This window comes from Chrysemys picta, chromosome 6 (assembly GCF_011386835.1).
Source record: "Chrysemys picta bellii isolate R12L10 chromosome 6, ASM1138683v2, whole genome shotgun sequence".
NCBI classification, from domain to species: Eukaryota; Metazoa; Chordata; order Testudines; family Emydidae; genus Chrysemys; species Chrysemys picta.
Genome location: NC_088796.1, coordinates 1,310,743 through 1,331,316, shown reverse-complemented (window position 1 = coordinate 1,331,316; position 20,574 = coordinate 1,310,743). Strand labels below are relative to the sequence as shown.

The 20,574-nt window shown below is 47.4% G+C and overlaps 1 protein-coding gene across 8 annotated transcripts in view; it reads right to left on the bottom strand.

The window, feature by feature from the left end:
- ARHGEF39 (Rho guanine nucleotide exchange factor 39) overlaps window positions 1-20,574 on the bottom strand; it is an 82,554-nt gene that overhangs the window by 22,230 nt on the left and 39,750 nt on the right. For 4 of the 8 annotated variants that reach the window (XM_005313606.4, XM_042846746.2, XM_065598587.1 and 1 more), the window contains 3 exons: window positions 14,445-14,563; window positions 11,774-11,844; window positions 1,534-1,662 (listed from right to left, as the gene is read on the bottom strand). In XM_005313606.4, the coding sequence (XP_005313663.3) occupies window positions 1,534-1,662; window positions 11,774-11,844; window positions 14,445-14,563 (319 nt within the window). The remainder of the gene's footprint in view (window positions 1-1,533; window positions 1,663-11,773; window positions 11,845-14,444; window positions 14,564-20,574) is intronic. The other 4 variants (XM_065598588.1, XM_065598589.1, XM_042846748.2 and 1 more) reach the window with 2 other exon arrangements.

Genomic DNA, 20,574 nt, shown 5'->3' with positions numbered 1-20,574 from the left:
TCCGCCTGCTCCCCTGAGCATGCCGCCGCCACTCTGCTTCTCCCCCCTGCCTCCTAGGCTTGCCACGTGCAAAACAGCTGTTTCACGCAGCAAGGCTGGGAGGGAGGAGAAGGCAAGCGGCGGGCACGCGGGGGAGGCGGCGGTGGTGGAGCGGAGGTGAGCTGGAGCGGGGAGTGGTTCCTCTACCTCCCCGTTACTTCCTGCGCCCCCCGACCCTAGCTCACCTCCGCTCTGCCTACTCCCCTGAACGCGCCGCTGCTCCGCTTCTCCGCCCTCCCTCGCCTGAGAGGGAGGGGGGAGAAGCAGAGCAGCAGCACACCCAGGGGAGCAGGCGGAGCAGAGGTGAGCTAGGGCGGGAGGTCGCGGGGGGCCCGCAGGAAGCAATGGGGGGGGGGAAATGCGGCACGTCGGGGGAGGAGGTGGGGCTGGGGATTTGGGGAAGGGGTTCAGAAGGGGTAGAGTTGGGGCGGGTTTGGGGGCAGAGGGGCATGAAAAAAAAGGGGGGGCGGCCAAAAATTTTTTTGCTTGGGGCGGCAAAAATCCTAGAGCCGGCCCTGCCCTCTCCAAGGGTTGCAGCTGTCTGGAGGTGCCTGCCTTCCATGCCTTCCTCATTCACACCTCATTCATTCAACATGGCAATTGATTACAAAGTGGGGGGAAGATCTTATTCTACTTCTAGCAAAAAGACATTTTTCTTTTACCTTAATTATACTACCTTAGGGGCCTGCTATAACAAATTACCGAGGTTCAATACTGCTGTTTCGGTGGGGTGGCGCTGGGGAAGGAGGGTTTGTTTCCGCGGGGCAGGTGGCGCTGGCGGGGGGGTGTTTCGGCAGCGCTGGGGGGGGTTGTTTCCATGGGGCGGGTGGTGCGGGGGGGGGGGGGGGCTCGGTGGCGCTCAGGGGGTTTCGGCCCTCAGCTGTTTTCTTTGGAGTAATATGGCCCTCGCCACTTTACGAGTTGTGCAGGCCTGTAGGAGAACACTTCAACCTCCCTGGCCAAACAATAAGAGATGTAAAGGTAGTCAAAGGTAGCAAAAAATCTTCAGGACCAGATTCCAAAGAAAAACTGCCGAGCTTCAGTTCATTTGCAAATTTGACACCATCAGATCAGAATTAAACAAAGACTGAATGGCTAGCCAACTACAAAAGCATTTTCTCCTCCCTTGGTGTTCAGACCTCAACTTCTAGCAGAGGACCTCACCCTCCCTGACTGAACTAACCTCGTTATCTCCAGACTGATCCTTGCCTGCATATTTATACCTGCCTCTGGAAATGTCCATTACATGCGTCTGACGAAGTGGGTATTCACCCACGAAAGCTTATGCTCCAATACATCTGTTAGTCTTAAAGGTGCCACAGGACTCTCTGTTGCTTTTTACAGATCCAGACTAACACAGCTACCCCTCTGATATTTCATACCCTGTTTGTGAGACATTAGCCAATTTTCCTCTCCAAGTCTATTTGAATTGAATCAGAAGTGATCACAAAGCTGTCTCCAATTCACTTTGTCTGGCTGATGAGTAGGACCCACCTGGAGTCAGCACCTTGGTCTTCTGTCCTTTGAGCAGTTTCTGGACCCGAAGCAGTTGCATTGAGTTCTCATGGCTGCGAATTGTGCTATGGACCCACTGAGACACCTCAGAAACAGATTTCACAGCTTCTGAAATTAGCATAGCACATCAATAAAAAAACAAAACAAAACACTTAACTGCAAGTGACCTACATCAGGTTGGGAAATAGACAAAATTGCCAGCACTGGAGAAGAGCATGTAGATGGCTCTACCCAATCCTATCGCTGAAATCTGGGAGTTGAGCAGATTACTTACCTGTAACTGGAGGTTCTTCGAGATCACAGAATCATAGAATCTCAGGGTTGGAAGGGACCTCAGAAGGTCATCTAGTCCAACCCCCTCCTCAAAGCAGGACCAATACCCAACTAAATCATCCCAGCCAGAGATGTGTGGTCCCTCTCTGTATTCCAAAACTGGGCGTGCTTGCCCGCCACAGCTGAAAGTTTTTAGTAGCAGGGTCAGTTGACCTGCACCTGAGTCACACATTGTCTCATGCTACAAACAAGGTTATAGGAGGCCATGCGGGGCAATGCCCCTTCAAGTCACTCTCTCACCACTAAATAGCGCAGTCTGCAGTAGAGGGGATGGTGGGTGGGTGTGACCAGGTGTCTGGATGTGCCACACTGACAATGCCACACTCAGGGCAGACTGCAAGAAATAGGGCCCATAATCCCCCAAACTGGTGGTTTATTCTGTAATTAGATTCACCAATCCAGTAACGAGAGCTATCTGTAGTGCCACACTGGTTAATAAGAAACCAAACCCAATCCCCTTTAGGTATTCCAGCTCTTGGCTCCCATCTAGACAACCAAGTCTAATATATTGAGGGGTTACTGAAAACCCTATTCACCCTCCTTAATGTTCTACCAATCCCAAAGATATTGAACACTTACCCATAGGTCCATATGAATCTCAGATCTTACCCAAATACATGCTTACAGCCAATCCTTAATAACTAAGTCTAAGATTTACTATTAAAAGGAAAAAGAAAGAAGAGAGTTATAAATGGCTAAGGAATCATATACATACAATTGATTGCCAAGTCCTTATATCAGGTTTGTAGCAGTGATGGAATAAACTGCTAGCTTGCAAAAGTCTCTCTGGAAATTACTCAAACAGATTAAGGGTTATCAGTCCTTGTTTAGAGCTTCCTTGTTAGTAATCCAGTCCAGAAACATGAAGCAGGAAATGAAGACAAAATGGAGATGTCTCAGGTGCCTTTTTAAATCCTGTCCCAAACAAAGCCCACAGCTCCTCTTTGTGGAAAGTTACTAGCCCAAGATGGAGCCACGGTCATATGAGCATATCACATCCTTACATGGTTTGCTGACTCACAGGGGTTGGCCATTGGCCCCTTGGTGTCTAAGGCGTCCTTTGGGAGAGTTATCTGGGAAGGATGAATTTCTTCTATGGCCCACTGATAGAGTGAAGTGTCCTTAATGGGCCATCTACACATAGATGTCTAGTCTTGATGTTAATTTATTTGAGAGGTGTCACCCAGAAACAAACATTTATCTTCTTCAAGTGATAGTCCCTATACGAATTCCAAATGTGGGTGAGTACCAAGTAGTGATCAGCTTGGAGACAGGGGTGAGGACACAAGAAGTATCGTCGTCTGCAGGATGGCATGGCTGATGGCTGCATCTTCTACTGCTCCCCTGTGTGACGGCATAGTGGGTGGGGAAGGTATGCACGGAGCGCCAGGTCGCTGCCAGGTCACATGTGTCCATGTGGAGTGGGCTGTAATCCTGCCAGGCAGCGGGGTATTAGCCTGCCTGCAGCATTCTGTGATGCATGTAGAGACCCACTTTGATATGTGCTGTGAAGAGGGGGCTTGTCCTCACGACCTCACCACAATGCCTACAAAAAGGTACGAAAGGCATGGGTCCTGTCAAGGTAGAACGCAAGTGCATGGCAGATGTCCAATGAGGGTAGGGTCCTGTCCCCTGTAGAGACATGCGGCTTAGGATGGAAGAAGGTGAATGGACTGATTGAGATGGAACTCTGAGACCACTTTCAGAAGAAACTTATGGTGAAGGCGTAATGAAACGCTGTATTTATGGAATACTGTATATGGTAGGTTGGCCATTGTGGCCGCCAATTTGCTGACCCACTTAGTGGAAATGATGGCAATGAGAAAGATGACCTTCATGGATAAGTATGAGAGGGAGCACGTGGCCAGGGACTCAAAGGGAGGTCTGAGGAGGGCAGAAAGTACGAGATTGAGGTCCCAGGGTGGGGATAGTAGGTTTAAGGACCGATGGGAAGTTATTTGTCAGCCCTTTCAGAAGGAGGGGCGGTAAACATTGAGTGGCTGTCAACCAGTGGGAGGAAGACATTAAGTGTTGCCAAGTGGACTCAGACGGAGCTAATGGCAAGGCCTGAGGTCGTAAGTTCCAGGAGGTAGTCTAGGACGGTAGGAATGAAAGACATCACTGAGGGGGAAGACAGTAGTGTTGCACTCAGAAGGTGAAATGCATCCATTTCACTGCGTAGAATGCCCATGTGGAAGCTCATCTGCTGTGCTTAAGCATGTGCTACACTGGTGTCAAGCAGACAATGTCTACATGCAAGCACCATCCAAAAGCCAGGCGAGGAGGCAATGCAGGCCTGGGCAGGGATGTCTGACTCTGCCTCAGTCCTGGGTGAAGAGATCCAGCAGTGTGGGGAGGTGGATTAGGGGATGGGTGGAGAGTCTGAGCAGGTCTGGAAACCAGAATTGTTGGGACCAAAATGGGGTTATTAACAGGACCATGGCCCAATCGTGTTGGATCTTGCGCAGTACCCGGGGAATTGGGGTGGGGGGGAGAAGGTGTAGTGGAGGCCACCTTGCCACAGAAAGAGGAGAGCATTGACCTAGGAATCATGCCCGTTGCCCCCCCGGGAGCAGTAGAGGGGGAACTTGCAGTTTTTGCAAGTGGCAAAAAGGTCCCAGTGACGGGTGTCCTAGGCATGGCAGCGGCAGCAGAGAGTGGGGTTGTGTAGCTTCCACTTGTGATTGAGGTACCAGATCCAGCTGAATGTGTCCACCATAGAGTTCTGCATTCCCAGGAGGTATGTCACATGGAGTGTGACATTGTGGCAGATATACCAGTTCCAGAGGCAGATAGCCTTCACACCGAGTGACCAGGACTTGGTGCCCTCCGCCTGTTTATGTAGGCTGCTGCGGTGGTATTGTCGAAGAGGAGATGAACCTGGCATGCTCAGACAGGAGGCAGGAACACAAGGCAGGCAAGTCGGGTTGCCCACACCTTCAAGATATTGATGCGCATGTGGACCTTGTGCTGAATCCCAGGCCCTGGGACAGCATGGCCATCCAGGGTGAGCACCCCAACCAGATAGGGAGACGTCCGTGGTGAGGGTGGTGGTTGGGATGGGAGTGGGGCAGGGGGTGCCTATCATCTCTTTGGAAGGGTTGGTCCACCAGATGAGAGGCCTGGACTAGACTTGGGACAATCAGTGTGGCATCCAGGTGGTCGATGTGGAGCCTACAGACCAATAGGAGCCACAACTGTAGACAGCGCATATACAAGCAGGCATGCAGTGTCACATGGATTCAGGCTGCCATGTGGCCAATGAGACAGCGACACACCATGATGTGTGGGTTGCGACATAGGACTGCTCTCTGGGTGGCGGAATGGCCTGCCGGGAGAAAGGCCTGAGCCACTATGGAATCCAGGCATGCCCCGATGAAGTGGATTGTCTGTGCTGGGACGAGCATGGATTTTTCCTTGTGGATTCAGATACCAAGAGTGGCGAGGAGAGGACAAAGAGCGCAGATGGCTGACGTTGTCTCAGTGAGTACCTCAGCCACCTTAGTTGAGCTGCGAAGACTTTGGTGAAGACCCTTGGGGCCGTTGCAATGCCGAAGGGGAGGACTCTGAACTGGTAGTCATTGCCGCCCATGCAGAAGCAAAGAAACTTGCAGTGGGCTGGGCAGATGTCAGTGTGGAAATACGCATCCTTCATGTTGAGAGCTGTGAACCATGACCCCTGGGGAAGGTAGGGGATGATGGAAGTGAGCGTCACCATATAGAACTTGGTTTTCATGATGAATGCGTTGAGTAGTCAGAGATCAAGAAGGGGATGAAAAAGTATGGGGAGTAGAAGCTTTTGCTGACTAAGGGATTAGACACCAGTTCTATTGTGCCTTTCTCAAGGAGGGTGTCTGCCTCATGTTGTAGGAGGTTGCAATAAGAGAGACTCCCAATAGGCATCTGGGAGGGGCAGGAGGCACGCAGCGGGAGGGGAAAGCAATTTGATTGAATAACCGTGCTGCATGATCTCTAATACCCAACAATCCGTGATGATCTTGTCTCAATCATGGACAAATAGGGCAAGATGGCCCCCAAAGGTTGGAGAGCTGGGGATGGTGATGTGGGGGGCTCACAGGTCTCAACATGCACATCAAAACTGTCACTTCGGTGGATGCCGTGGTGCTGCAGAGATGGCGGTGGTGGCTGAGTGTCACGGACACTGTGACTGAGAGCACCGTTGTGCGGGCTCCTGATACTGGGGGTAGGTGGCCTGGTATGGTGCATAGGAGCATAACTGGATTGCTTTTGATGGGGTGCCAGGATGCATTTCCCAAGAGACCAGAGTGTTGCTCTAAAGTCCTTCAGAGAATGGAAGGACTTGTCTGTCTTCACTGAGAACAAACTGTCCTCGTCAAAGTGTGAGGTCCTGGATGATGGTCTGGATCTCCCTGGGGAAGCCAGAGGACTGCAGCTAGGACTCATTGTAGGATGATGGCTGTGGCAAGGGAGTAGATGGATGTATTTGCTGCATCCACCGCAGCTTGGAGGCTGACCTTGGCCATCAGGCAACCTTCCTCCACCAGGGCCTGGAAGTGCTGCTGTTTGTCCAATGGTAGATCTATAGCTTGCATAGTTATGAAAGTAATTCTTCGCTAGCGGAGTACAGTAATTAAGAGATGTGGAACTGCAGGGCTGTGGAGGAGTATATCTTATGGCCCAGGAAGTCGAGCATTTCGCCACCCTAGGGGTTAGAAGCTCCTCACTCATTCAATCACTGTGTTACCCCCTTAGATGGGACAAAGTATCAGTGTTCCGCCCTCTTAGACATGGGGGTACATGAAGCTGGTGTGTGCCGAACTGCTCACGCAGGCTTGAAAATAGTGTGACGTGAGATGGAACTCTGGGCTGGAGGATGTCCAACAGCTGATGGTGTTAGTCCTGGACTTCCTCCAGAGATATGCCCAAGTCTAGATCCCCCTGCTGCAGCACCTCTTGGTACCGGCAATTATCATCAGTACGACTCCATGTTTGTAACGGAAGTCACGGAGTCCATGACTTTCTGTGACCTCCATAACTTCTGCGGTGGCCAATGTGGCTGACCCCAGGCCTGCCCAAGCAGCTGGCTACAGGAGTGGCTCTGCAGCCAGCTTGGATGGCCCCGCAGGCAGCTGCACCGGCCACTGCTAGAGCAGCCCCAGGCAGCAGGCCCCGGGGACCACCCAAGCAGCAGCTGGTGCGACTGGCCCTGGGGACTGCCTGAGAAGTGATCCCGGGGGTGGCTGGAGCAGCTACTGTCGGCAGACCCTGGCAGCGGTCCCTGGGAGCAGCCACTATTGGCGGACCCTGGCAATGGTTCCTGGGCGGCCGGAGCAGCCGCTGATGAGCGGCCTCTGGCAGCTGGAGCCGCTGGCCCTGTCCCCCCCAGCGGTAGCCCCCACTTTTCACCAGCAGCAGGCCCCTCTCAGCAGCGGGCCCCAGCTCCCACTGGAGCACCCCCCTCCAGCATGCCGCCCCCCAAGATTTAGTCAGGAATATTTATAGTATCAGTCATGGATTTTTAATTGCCCGTGACCTGTCCATGACTTTTACTAAAAATACCCGTGACAAACCATAGCCTTAATCATCAGGAGGCAAGAGGGCTTGGGAAATCAGGGCTTCATCGGGAGAGGATGAGACAACCGTTGATATTGGCTCCCACTCAGTCTCTGTTTCTGGTTGGAACTGGGCAGTTCCAGCACAGGAGCCAGACAAAAGCATGCGAGACCTGGGAAGGTGGATACGGGTAGTGTTATGGGTCCCAGGGCGGCCATTTGTGCCCAGTGGGTTGGGTCCCAGGGGTACAGAGGCCCCAAAGGTACCTATACCAGGGCGGTGGTGCCCAAGCTTACCCCGCCTGGTGCAGCAGTGACGCCTGGGAGTCTGAACTGTGCCGGGACACAGGGGAAAATGATGGTTCCTCTGCAGAACAGCCATCTGAGTCCAAAGAGACCTCAGGTAGTGGTGGAGCCCTCAGTGCAGGTGGCCCAAGTGCAACTGACAGGTGTGGTCTCTGGCCCAAGCGAAGCCAGAGAAGCAGTGTGTCCACTGGAGTAGGGGGCTGCGGTACCAAGAGCAGCAGAGATAGCAGGTCTGGGTGCACCATTGGGAACAGAGGCTTTATGCGCCCAGGTGTCTAGGAGACATTTCTCCGACTGCTGGAGTGTGGAGGCATGTGCAGTGTGGGAACTCTGGTTGCGATGGAGATGCATGCCATGGAGGGCTGTCTCTTCACACAGCTGGCGTGGCAGTCAGGGGTACCGGTACCTTTTGCCTCTTAGCTTTACCCCTGGAATGGGGGAGCTTAGGTGGGGTCCACATGCAACATCTCACCCAACATGCCATGGCTCGGGGACCAAATGCTGTGCTCAGCGGCAGTCTGCAACAAGGACTTCCCGCGATGCCCATGAGAGCGCTTATGACCCTCATGCTTGGACTTGTCCTGTGCCAGTGATCCCATCGAATCCAGACAGAAAGTAGTGGGTGGGGCACTCACCACCGGTGAAGGACAGTGCACTGTTGGTTCCACTGGACCCGGATCGGATTCCGTATGTGGAGAGCCTCCTCTTCCATAAGGAATTTCCGGAATCACAAAAGGTGGGTCCACAAGGGAAAAGACTTGCAGATCTCACAGTGTGCAGCAAGATGTGTATCCCCCAAGCAGTACAAGCAGCAGCAATGCTCCTCACTCATTAAGAACGAGCGAGGGCACAACATACAGTTTTTGAACCCAGAACATGAGGCACGGTCCCTCAACAAAGTTGGGACGGGCCCCGAGCGGGGCAAAATCAACTACACTAATTAACTATGAACTATCTACACAAGAAAACTAAACTAGCTAACAATATACACGGACAAAGCATTCTCATAGCAGACTACAAGCATGGAGGAAAGAAGATTCCGACTCCAACCATGCGGCAGTGAGAGGAAACCAAAGGAGCGTTGTCCCAAATAGCCTCTTATAACCTCACCTGGAGCATGAGGCAACGTATGACACATGTGCGGGTCAACAGACACTGCTACTGAAAACTTCTGGCTCCGGAGCATGGCATGCATGCGCACCTGCGTTTCAAATACCTATAGGACTATCACTTGAAGAAAAAAAATCAGATTCTCAGACCAGAAGGGACCACTGTGATCAGATCACCATAGTCTGACTTCCTGTGTAGCACAGGCCATAAAACTTCCCCAAAATAATTCCTAGAGCAGATCTTTTATAAAAAAATCTGATCTTGATTTTAAAATGGTTAATGACGGAGAATCCACTATGACCCTTGGTAAATTGTTTCTATGATTAATTACTCACTTTTAAAAACGTACACCTCATTTTCAGTCTGAATTCATCTAGCTTCAACTTCCAGCCACTGGATCATTTTGTCAACTAGGCTGAAAAGCCCATTATTAAATATTTGTTCCCCATGTAGGTACTTAGACTGATCAAGTCACCCCTCAATCGACTCTTTGTTAAGCTAAACAAATTGAGTTCCTTGTGTCTGTCACCATAAGGCAAGTTTTCTAATCCTTCAATCATTTTTTGTGGCACTTCTCTGAACCCTCTCCAATTTATCAACATCCTTCTTGAATTGGACACAGTATTCCAGCAGTGGTCACACCATTGCCAAATATAAAGGTAAAATAGCCTCTCTACTCCTCCTCAAGATTCCAGTTTATGGATCCCAGGGTTGCATTAGCTCTTTTGGCCACTGTGTCACACTGGGAACTCATGTTCAGCTGATTATCCACCAAGCCCTGCAAATCTTTTTTAGAGTCACTGCTTCCCAGGATAGAGTCCCCCATCCTGTAAGGGGTTATTCTTTGTTCCTACATGTATACATTTACATGTAGCCATATTGTTTGCTTGCGGACAGTTTACCAAGTGTAGATCACTCTGTCGTCTTGATTATTTACCACTCCCCAAATTTGTGTGCTATCTGCAAACTTTCTCAGGGTTGATTTTGTTTTCTTACACGTCATTGATAATTATGTTAAATAGCATAGGGTCAAGAACGGAGGCCTGCAGGACCCCACTGGAAACAATAATGATTACCCATTTACAGTTACATTTTAAGACCTATCAGTCAGTTTTTTAATCAATTTAATGTGAGCAATGTTAATTTTTTACCATTCTGGTTTTTTAATCAAAAGGTCATATGGTACCAACTCAAACACCTTACAGATATCTAAGTAGATTATGTCAACACTATTCTCTTTATCAGCCAAACTTGTAATCTCATAAAAAAGACATTAAGTTAGTTTGACATGATCTATTTTCTATAAACCCATGTTGATTTACATTTATTATATTACCCTCCTTTAGTTCTTTATTTTTTGAGTCCCATATCAGCCATTCCATTATCTTGCCAGGGATCAATGTCCGGCTGGCCATCCCGTTTTTTACCCTTCTTAAAACCTGGCACGACATTCGCTTTCTTCCAGTCTTCTGGAACTTCTCCGGTGTTCCAAGATTTATTGAAAACCAACATTAATGGTCCAGCAAGCTCCTAAGCCAGCTCATTTACAACTCTTGGACATAAATTATCTGGACCTACTAATTTAAAAATATCTAACTTTAGTAGCTTCAGTTTAACATCCTCCAGATATACTAGTGAAATGGAAAGAGTGTTATCACCGTACGGTGAAACTAGATCACCTGTTTTTCCCCAAATACAGAACAGAAATATGTATTGATCCCTCTACCTTTTCTGTGTTATTATTGATAATTCTACCATTTCCATCTGATAATGGACCAATACCATTGTCAGGATTCTTTTTGTCCCCAATATATTTTAAAACTCCTTATTGTCCTTCACTTTGCTAGCCATAGATTTCTCCTTGTGTCCTTTGGTGCCATTATCAATTTTTTACTAACTTCTGATTTATATTTCTTACTATCAACTTCTCTGTTCTTCCATTCGTTATATATAACTTTTTTGTAGCTGCCTTCAATGCCTCTCTAAACTATGTTTGTTTTTTAACCAGCATAGCTTTCTTCCTCAATTGTGGTTTTTTGGGCATCTAATAAGATGTTATTAAATGATTCCCAATGAGCATTCACATTTTTCTGATTAAATTCTTCATCACAGATAATTTGGCTCATGACTGTTTTCAGTTTTTTAAAATTGGTCCTATTAAAGAACTGAGAGAGAGAGAGAGGGAGTGTGTGTATATGTATAGAAACTGGTCTGGACTTTATTCAGCTTGCATATTATAAACACGATTAAATCATGATCTCTTGCATCTAAGATACATTAATTTTTAGTTCTTGATCGGTTCTTTATCTGAAGGACAAGACCTAATATAGAATTCTGTGTGTGTTGGTTGCAACACTTTTTGAATTAGGAAATCATCATCTATAATGTTTAGAAATCCCAAGGGTGTTTTAAGACTAGCAGCATGAGACTCCCAGCATGTTACTCAAATTGAAGTCCCCCATTATATCAGGTTTTTTCCTCTACATATTGTAAATTGGTGCATAAGGAAGTGGTCATACTGTTCCCTCATGTGACTGGTGGTCTGTAGCAGATATCAGCTAATACCCTAGTCTTGTGCTTTATCTGTTAGGACATTGATCCATAAGCATTCAAGATTATTTTCTTCTTAGTTATCAGTGACTTGGAAACAGGTAATGCCATTTTTGACAGAGTGCCACTCACCTTCCCCTTTTGCCCACTCAATCCTTCCTAAATAGGTTATAACCACTGATTTTAACATTCCAATTGTGCTAATAATCCCATCAGGTTTCAGGAAGTTGGGGTGTTTGGTCGGGGGGGGGGGGGGGCGGGAGAGAAGAAGGAAAGAAATAGTAATCTACTAGAGCTCATCACCGAAAAGGGTTTGAGGTCAGAGAGATTATTAAATTGTTAGCAAAGGAAATAATCCTGAACAAGGTTTGGGATCTACATCATACTTGCAAGGTACTGGAACTCCACACTATCCGGGCTGGTGTTCTCCATCAGGTCTCTGAACAAGTGCTTGTATCTAAGACAGATGGGGTAAAGTCACATTTCACGTACAATCACCATCAGCAGAATCTCCTACTGTGGATAGTACAAGAGATGAGAAAGATCCAGCCTTTGGAAAAGGGAGGACTAATCAGTCAGAATCTTGAAGCACTTCCCCTCTCTCAAAACAGTCAGTTCCCCCTTCTTCTCCCCACATATACCATTGTTCTCCTGACCTATGTAGACCAGGAACTTGGGAATATTCAAAAGGGATTTGACACATATGCATAACAAAAATATCAATTATCCTAATAATAATTACAGTAAGTCCTCATCTAAAGTTGTCCCGGTTAACATTGTTATGTCGCTGATCAGTTAGGGAACATGCTCATTTAAAGTTGCGCAATGCTCTCTTATAATGGCATTTGGCAGCTGCCTGCTTTGACCACTGCTTGCAGGATTCTCTGGAAGAGCAGCCCCTCCATGTGGGGCTTAGAACCAGCCCCCCCATCACCTCCCCTAAATTCCCTGTAAGGTATGTGGTTCAGCAGCTGCCCAGCAGAAGTTCAGCTGTCCCTCTGCCTTGGAGCTGCTCCCAGGAGCTTCCTGCTTGCTGGGGGAAAGGTAAGAGGGGTGCTGATATCAGGATGTTCCCCTGCTCCTGCCCCCTCACTCTGTATCCCCTCTCCACAAAGCAGAGGAGGGGGACAGGGCTCAGGGACAGAAAGGAGGGAGCTTGCTGGAAGCTGTTGCTTCCTGTCTGAACTGGCTGATCTGCTTAAAAGGGCAATGTACTTGAAGTGGGCTCAGTGTACTTAAAGGGGCAATGCACATATCTCACTCTCTCTCTCTCTCACTCATGCATGCATCCCCCCAGCACTTTGAAAGTCAGCACCTGTGCAGCCGTGCATGTGCTGTCAGAAGGAGGGAGTGGTGCGCTCCAGCTGGATAGCGTGGGCTCATCATCATGTTCAATTTTTGCAGGGAAGTGTTTGCAGCTACTGCCCTGCATCTATTGTGTTTCCTCCCTCCTGCCTCAATCCATGCTGCCTTGTAGAGCGTGAAGCTACATTAACAACAGTGTATTAACCCTTGAGGGCTCAGCCGAGTACTAATTTGTCATTTAGCAGCAAGGCATTCCCTGGGAAATATTCCACCCTCTTACTCCATCATCTCAACCAAGCTTCACAATCATTCATTACGGTGTACAATATTAAACCGTTTATTTAAAATTGTTTAAAACTTATACTGTATATGTATATAATGTCTTTGTCTGGGAAAAAAAATTCCCTGGAACCTAACCCCCCCCCCCATTTACATTCATTCTTATGGGGAAACTGGATTCGCTTAGCATTGTTTCGCATAAAGTCGCATTTTTCAGGAACATAACTACAACATTAAGTGAGGAGTTACTGTAGTGATTAACATTTAAAAAGGAATAATCATCATCACACTTCAGGTCTTAAACCAATCTCCAACTAGTAGAGGACAAGACCCAATGTGGTGGGCAAATTATCCAGCCTCTGCATACTACAGATGAAGTATCTGACAGTGGCCTCTGTCGAAAACAAATTACTGGACTAGATGGACCTCAGATCTGACCCAGACTGTCAATTCCTATGTTCCTACATCTCATGTCTACAGCCACCACCATGGTCCAGGAGACTAAAGTGTTATGGAGTCCCTCTCCCTGACTGAGGGATGCCCTGGACAAGTGAAATGCCCTCCCCATCAGATGTTTTGTTTACCTATCAGCATCAAAGGAACTATAAATGTACTTCTCAAACTGGAGTCTCAGCAAAGACCCTACATCTGGACTTCCCCATGGCTCCCCCAAGCTAAATTAGCCTCCAAACCGCCACATGCAGACAACCTTCTTCCTACCCATCAAGATGGCTGCTCTTAAAGGAAAGCCCTAAGCAGAATAGACCTGGATTACTGTGGCAGATATCAAAAAAGAGGAAAGGGTACAGCCTCTGATCAACCACAGAAGGTTCTATGGCTCTCTGGTGCCTCCATCTCCTCCTAAAACCATGCAGGTGCAAAAAGGGAGATACAGAATGTCTGAGAGACAGCAACCCTTATAAAGAGTGGGCAGACACAGAACCTATCAAACGGCACCACTTCTGCCGGTGTGAACCAACTTCAGCCAATTTTTTCTTGTCCAGTTGCCAAGTCTCAGTCAGATGCTGGAAAGACAGAGACCCTACCCACTCAAATCTGGATTTAATGAGATTAGAGCCAGCACTCACAGCAACCAATTATGCCCCATTATCTCCCCTAACAATTTGGCATACTCAGTGAAGGAGTCCTGCAGCATCCACATGGGAGACCCTGTGGCAAGGCACCACCACAATCTGGGAATTGCTCAGGGGGCAAGAGCTTATGCCACTGAATGTCTTTCCACAATCTGGAGAGACCTCAGACAGCTGCCTACCTCCCTGTATCCCCACCACACACACATCTTGGAATCTGTGTGGACTGCAAGGGAATGTTCTGACCTGGGGTCACTACTGCCACTCTACCTCTGTCCACCAGCAACAGACTACAGTTCCCTCTCTTCACCTCTGATTCCTAGCACCTAGTGCTAATCTTGGTGCTAAAATGACATCTGAAGGCTTAAAGCTGCTTCCTTACTGATGGAGCCTCTGCAGTGGCAGAGGGAGCAGATCCTCCAGCTGCCATCCCAGGAACTCAGGTCGAGACTCTTGAAGCTTCTTAAACCGGCAAAATGCCTTATTCTTCTTCACCTGCTCCTGTGTGTGACCAAGCAAAGATGAAACATAGGTTTGAAGTACCAGAAAGAAGCAGTATATTTTAGTAGTTTGAGCAGGGGGCCTAGAAAAGAACATTTACTTACCCTACAGTAACTGGGTTCTTCAAGCTGTTGGGAGCCACAGACTACATTACAGGTGTGCATGGACCTTACGCATGTGAGACAATTTGTTGCGGCTAGCAGTGTCCATCGGGATGGCACATGCCCCCTTATGCCCCCTCCCATATGAAGGCGGAAAGAGTAGGGTTCCCATGACCCTCCCTTGCAATCCAACGCCTTGATTGCTGAGTGATCTATCCTGAGTTTGGGTGTATTCAATATCATCATAAATGAGTTAGCCAACGGGATAGAGAGTATACTTGTAAAGCTTGTGGATGATACTAAGCTTGTGGAGGAGGTTTGCAAACACTTTGGAGGACAGGATTAAAATTCAAAATGCTCTAGACAAACTGGAGAAATGATCTGAAATAAACAGGATAAAATTCAATATGGATTAAGTATGATAGAGGCCTATAAAATCATGACTGGTGTAGAGAAAGTAGATAAGGAAGTGTTATTTACTCCTTCTCATAACACAAAAACCAGGGGTCACCAAATTAAATTAATAGGCAGCAGGTTTAAAACAAACAAAGGAAGTATTTCTTCACACAACTCACAGTCAACCTGTGGAACTCTTTGCCAGAGGATGTTGTGAAGGCCAAGACTATCACAGGGTTCAAAAAAGAACTAAATAAATAAATGGACGATAGATCCATCAGTGGCTATTAGCCAGGATGGGCGGGATGGTGACCCTAGCCTCTGTTTGCCAGAAGCTGGGAATGGGCGACGGGATGGATCACTTGATTACCTGTTCTGTTCATTCCCTCTGGGGCACTTGGCATTGGCCACTGTCAGAAGACAGGATACTGGACTAGATGGACCTTTGGTCTGACCCAATATGGCCATTCATATGTTCTAAGGAAAAGTGCACAGTACTACATTTAGGAAGGAATAATCAACTGCACAAATACAAAATGGGAACTACCTACCTAGGAAGGATTACTGCAGAAAAAGATCTGGGATTATAGTGGATCACAAACTAAATATGAGTCAACAATGTAAAAATATTGCTACCCCCCCCCCAAAAGTATATATCATTGTGGGACATATTAGCAGGAGCGTTGTAAGCAAGACACAAAGTTATTCTTCCACTCTACTTAGCACTGATAAGGTCTCAATCGGGAGTACTGTGTCCAGTTCTGGGCACTACTCTTCAGAAAAGATGTGGATAAATTGGAGAAAGTCTAGAGAGCAACAAAGGTCTAGAAAATATGACTGATGAGGAAAGATTGAAAAAAAAAAATGGGTTTATTTAGTTTGGAAAAGAGAAGACTCAGGAGGGAAATGATTATAGTAGTCAAGTACATGAAAGGCTGTTGTTAGGAAGAGCATGATAAAATTCCTCTCTTTAACCACTGAGGACAGGACGAGAAGTAATGGGCTTAAATTGGAGCAAGGGAGATTTAGGTTAGAAATTAGGAAAAACTTCCTAAAGGTAAGGATAGTTAAGCACTAGAACAAATTACCTAGGAAGGTTGTGGAATCTCTGTCATTGTCTAATCTGTTCTTAAAAACCTCCAAACAACTGTCAGGTATGGTGTAGATAATATTTTGTCCTGCCTCAATGCAGGGGACTGGATAGATGATCTGTCGCAGTCTCTTCCAGTCCTACAGTTCTATGTTATCACCACGCTGATACCCTGCAGCGCAGCTGATTTCAGGATCAAGTGGAAAAAGAGTGAGAGATAGGAGGCAGAAAGGATCACACAAGGGAGGGGAAGACAGAGCAGGATCTCAAACATATTAGGTTGGGACCTCACTGGCGCAGCGATGATATTTCAGTGGTGATACTTGATCATTAAGGTCTGGTGTCATGACAACAATCCTTCTGCCGCAGACATGATGATGGTAAAAAGTTCTTTTCTCTCCTCTCCCCGAAGTCTTTTTAAGGACCCCCAAAAGGCAATGAGTAGAATAAGTCATCCTCATTATTCTTACAACTAATTAGGCCATATTTCCAACACACCAATTTTAGTTAATTGATTCCTGCTCTTCTTTTACACCAGTCATAATCTTAACACAGTACTTGAGCATTATCAGTAGACTCTTAGTTTAAATTAATTCAGTCTGTCTCCTTCTCATATCTTTTCTTAAAGAGTTTTATACAACAGATCATTATGACAATTCATAAACCTTTATCCACTTTTCATTGGTTAAGCTAACAATTAATGTAGGCCTGCTAGGCCTCAATTATAACAAATGAGACACATTTCACTAGAATGGAGGGGTGAGGATTCCCAAGGAGTGCAAAATTGCTTTAGACAATTTCAAGTGAGTGTAGGTAGATCAGTCAGTCCTCTTGTGCAATAATTCCAAGCTCTCAAAGGGCACGTTCTCATTTGTGGCTTGTACCTCTTGGGGGATACCCAAATCCTGAAGCCACAATTCTCTCTGCATGGTCACTGCAGTGGTTGTGGACCCAGCCATGATATCCAAGGCATCCACTGTTGTCTGCAAGACCATTTTGGCCAGCAATTGCCCTTCCTGTGTTATGTGTTTTAGTTCCTCTCTGCTCTCATGAGCAAGCTTAGCCACAAAGGGTGTCATGCTGTCCCTAGTCAAATCATATTTGCCCAGTAAGGCCTGGTAGTTGGCCACCCTCAACTGAAGTAAAGCCAATGAGTACAGTTCTCTTGCAAACAGATCTAAATGTTTGGGATATTTGTGTTTTGGTATGCTCTTGATAGAACTTGACCTCTCTTGAATAGTCAAGACAACTAGGTGCCAGAGTTGGCATGGGTATAAAAGTACTCAAACCTCAAGGGGGTAACTGGTAGGTACCATTTCTCAATTAGTTTTGATGTTGGTATTATAATGACTGTGTCTACCACAGAGTTCTCACTGGATCTAGGAGTCCTTCATTTATGGGAAGGGCAGGCAGGGCCAACAGAAAATGTCAAATAACTTGTGGGATTTTTCAGAGAGGACTGCAGTCTCTATCGCCAAGGTGTCAAAAATCTGCACAAGGAACTCCTGAAAAGCCTTGAAATCATCCAGTGCCAGGTCTACCGTCTCATTCAGCAAAGATGAAGATAGATCCTTAGGAAGTGACAAAGGATATTGGCACACTTCTGAATCTTGCTCCTTTTGGTGCTCCAGTGACAGATCTTGCTAGGAAAGCCTCTTGAGTAAGTGGATTTTCTCCTCCTCCATAATGGCAGGCACCAGCTCCTTCAGGCTTGTGAAGGTGGGCCCCAATAGGGCCATGGTGGCATCCTGTATGTGTATCAGTGGCCAATGGGTTGTTGGCTGGATCAGTGGTTGAGCTCTGTAGAAGTTTCTCAGTGGCAGCCCTTATGGAACTTAGAGGGGAGCTAAGTTCCCGCTAAGCCCCATGCATCACACATCACCTCCATATTGGTGCACACAACAAAATTAATTCTGCACATGGATGTAAAAAATTAAAGGGAACACTGGAGGAGAAACAAGAAAAAAAGTGTGCTCTGGGGATGGAGAGGAATGGTACACCTCCTCCATAGGCGATGCTGTTGGTAGAGTGCTGTCAGTACCAAGATCTGTGTGAGTATTTGTGCATTCTGAGTCTGTTCTGCCAGAGTCGACATTGGCAGGGACACTGCTGGTAGTGGACCCAGCGGAGCCTGCTGCATCACAGTCTGCTTCTTCTTGCCAGTCCTCAACATCATGCAGGACCTGGCCAGCTTGTTTCCCTAACGTTTTCTTGTGCCTCTGAGAGGACACTAACCTCCTTCTCAAGCTCCCACTCCAGTGCTCAGAGAAGCCGATTGTTGCACTCTGCTTCGACTTCTGAGGTATCAACTTTAGTGTCGAGACTGTTAGTGGTTTCAGTACTAGAGGGAATGCCAGTACCAATGTCAATGCCGGCACCAGGTCTTGTCTCAGCATCATTTTTCTCTGAGGAGGTCTTCAGAGTTCCCTGCCTCCTTGATTGATTGCTGGACAACGTGGGCTTGAGCATTAGAAGGGTCTTTGCTCCAGAAAAAAAACAGGCTCTATCTGATCCAGGAGGTGTATCTTAGGACTTGACAGTCCTTGCGGAGAAAGATAGGCAGACCAAGCACCTGCTTAGGATATCGGATTCTCCTAACCAGAACACACACCTGCTGTGCCTATTGTTTAGAGGAATTAGTCCAGAGGATGGGCAAGGCTAAAAACACCTGCGTTTAGAGTCCCACATTTTTAGTTCCTGTGTGTGTGTTGGGGGGGGGGGGGGGGGCGGGAAGCAGGGAATGTACAGGGTGGTCTGAGCAGCAACATTTGATTCAAACAAGTAATAGAACAGATTACGGTGATAGGTTGTTCTGAGGATACTCAGAAAATTTCGAGGTCTTCAAGCCCGAGCTAAGGTGTAGTGGGTGAGACACCAGCTGGATTCCATCTCGTTGCCACGGTGTAAAGAAGGAACTGAGAGAGGATCATAGAATCAAAGAAGACTGGGGTTGGAAGAGACCTCAGGAGGTCATCCAGTGCAACCCCCTGCTCAAAGCAGGACCAACACCAACTAAATCATCCCATCCAGGGCTTTGTCAAGCCGGGCCTTAAAAACCTCTAAAGATGGAGATTCCACCACCTCCCTAGGTAACCCATTCCAGTGCCTCATCACCCTCCTAGTGAAATAGTGTTTCCTAATATCCAACCTAGACCTCTCTCACTGCAACTTGAGACCACTGCTTCTTGTTGTTATCTGCCACCACTGAGAACAGCCTACCTCCATCCTCTTTGGAACCCCCCTTCAGGTAGTTGAAGACTGCTATCAAATCCCCCCTCACTCTTCTTTTCTGCAGACTAAATAAACCCAGTTCCCTCAGCCTCTCCTCGTAAGTCATGTGCCCCAGCCCCCTAATCATTTTTGTTACCCTCTGTTGGACTCTCTCCAATTTATCCACATCCTTTCTATAATGGGGGGCCCAAAACTGGATGCAATACTCCAGATGTGGCCTCACCAGTGCCAAATAGAGGGGAATAATCACTTCACTCGAACTGCTGGCAATGCTCCTACTAATGCAGCTCAAATATGCCATTAGTCTTCTTCGCAACAAGGGCACACTGCTGACTCATATCCAGCTTCTCATCCACTGTAATCCCCAGGTCTTTTTCTGCTGCTTAGCTAGTCGGTCCCCAGCCTGCAGCAGTGCATGGGATTCTTTCATCCTAAATGCAGGACTCTTCACTTGTCCCTGTTGAACCTCATCAGATTTATTTTGGCCTAATCCTCCAATTTGTCTAGGGCACTCTAGACCCTATCCCTACCCTCCAGCTCATCTACCTCTCCCACAGCGTAGTGTCATTTGCGAACTTGCGGAGGGTGCAATCCATCCCATCATCCAGATCATTAATGAAGATGTTGAACAACACTGACCCCAGGACAGCCCCCTGGGGCATTCCACTTGATTCCAGCTGCCAACTAGACATTGAGTCATTGATCACTACCCATTGAGCCTGACGATGTAGCCAGCTTTCGATCCACCTTATAGTCCATTCATCCAATCCATACTTTTTTAACTTGCCAGCAAGAATAACGTGGTAGACGTTTAGCAAAAGCTTTGCTAAAGTCAAGGTACATCATGTCCATGCTTTCCCCATATGCACAGAGCCAGTTATCTCATCATAGAAGGCAATCAGGTTGGTTAGGCATGACTTGCCCTTGGTGAATTCATGTTGACTGTTCCTGATCACCTTCCTCGCCTCCAAGTGCTTCAAAATGGATTCTTTGAGAACCTGCTCCATGATTTTTTCCAGGGACTGAGGTGAGGCTGATCGGTCTGTAGTTCCCCAGATTCTCCTTCTTTCCTTTTTAAAAGATGGGCACTATATTTGCCTTTTTCCAATCGTCCGGGACCTCCCCCCGATCGCCACGAGTTTTCAAAGATAACGGCCAATGGCTCTGCAATCACATCAGCCAACTCCCTCAGC